Genomic DNA, 1,615 nt, shown 5'->3' with positions numbered 1-1,615 from the left:
GCAGAACTGGGGTCAGGATAGTGGGGGGGTGAGGGAGAAGGTGCATTAAATAACTAGAGGAATGCTGTGTGCTTTGTAGGTGCTATAGCATTTTAATATTAGTTCATCAATCTTCATAAAAGACAGAACAGTAATATTCACTCCATAGGTTTACTTTTAAAAAAGTGTCCAGTCTAAAAATAGCTTATGTCTTCACCTAAGCACACGTTTTAGAGAGTTGTCTCATCTTTTTGCTGGTAAAGAATTTAAATATAAGAATCTAGAGTATGCTCGCTGTGCCTCTGGCTATTGTTTACACCAGCACTAATGAAATGATCCTTTTTTCTCAATAACTGGGAAAGCATATTCCCTAAACCCTGGATTAATTATCATGCCAAAGACTTCACTGAGTCAGAAAAATCTGTAAATAACTGAGATATGATGTTAAGATGACTCACACTACTCAGTAGAATAGAATGTGAGTGTTCCCTGTTGTTAGTTAGGGGCCATTGAGTCAGGTCCAATCCACAGCACAACTGAACACAATGCTGTCCTTTCCTGGGTCGTCCTCACAACTGTTCCAGTGTTTGAGGCCCTGGGTCAGGCCATCTCAAAGTCAAGTGCCTTCCTCTCCTTTGCTGTCTCTACCTTTATTAAACATACTGTCCTTCTCCTAACAATATGCTCCTGATCTCTCCTGACAATATGCTCAGAGTATGTGAGACCAAGGCTTTCCCTCCTTGCTTCCAAAGAGCACTCTAGTCTTACTTCTACTAAGACAGACCTGTTTGTTCTTTTAGGAGACCAGGATTTATGGTAAATTTGTAAGTTTGTGGTGAACCAGGGTACTTTCAATATTCTTCGCCAGCACCACAATTCAAACACATTGAAGTACCTCCAGAACATCTAAAACTTAATGTTTCATTTTTTTTAATTGCTACAGTACTCACCTGTATTTTAGACTGAAGAATCAGGTAAACACGAAGAACTTCTACGCTGCTACGTATGCGAACAGATGCTCTCTCAGGCTCAAAGTTTGGGTTGATCAAATCATTGAAGGGTTCATTTGTAACATCATTTCCCAATAAAGAATAGTAAAAAAAAAACTCAGGTTGTCTTTCTGGAAGTTTCATGGTACATGGAATTAACTAAAGATTTAAGGGCAAGAAAAGCATATTATTTTCTTAATCACTAACAGTATGTGAGGCACTCCTTTAATATTTGCTAAAATTTTTATGAGTTTTTAAATTCAAGTTCTTAAAATTAACACTGAAATAAAACTTCCAAATCTCCAGTTAACACCAAATTACTGGTTCAACTAATTTTTTTAATTTGTCTTCGAAAAGTTTTTATTTTCTTCAGCCTATCCTTAATATGATTAAGTGCTTTGGGAAAGAAACCAGTCAAATATTTTAAATTCTGCTTTCATTATTTTCACATGCTTCCAAGAGCCCTTCAAAAAGATAATGGAACAATTCTTTTTAATTCCATTTTTCTATGAACTTCTTGTTGTTCCCTCGTCTTTCACCTAATCCTTACACCACCATCACAGGCTTTTCTACATAGATGAGAAAAAGGGTACTTTGTTTTGTTAAATCTTAGCGTGGGCACTTAGTAATATCTTAATCCATACAAA

At 36.3% G+C, this 1,615-nt stretch overlaps 1 protein-coding gene across 2 annotated transcripts in view; it reads right to left on the bottom strand.

Annotated features, from left to right (window-relative positions):
* The window catches only part of CEP120 (centrosomal protein 120), an 86,737-nt gene that overhangs the window by 67,221 nt on the left and 17,901 nt on the right, over window positions 1–1,615 (bottom strand). For both annotated transcript variants that reach the window (XM_004696580.4, XM_045285303.1), the window contains one exon: window positions 930–1,127. In XM_004696580.4, the coding sequence (XP_004696637.1) occupies window positions 930–1,127 (198 nt within the window). The remainder of the gene's footprint in view (window positions 1–929; window positions 1,128–1,615) is intronic.

The sequence above is a fragment of the Echinops telfairi genome, unplaced genomic scaffold (genome assembly GCF_000313985.2).
Source record: "Echinops telfairi isolate 266 unplaced genomic scaffold, ASM31398v2 ScPeMD7_7469;HRSCAF=8507_1, whole genome shotgun sequence".
Lineage (NCBI taxonomy): Eukaryota > Metazoa > Chordata > Mammalia > Afrosoricida > Tenrecidae > Echinops > Echinops telfairi.
This window is presented reverse-complemented; position numbering and strand designations above follow the sequence as displayed.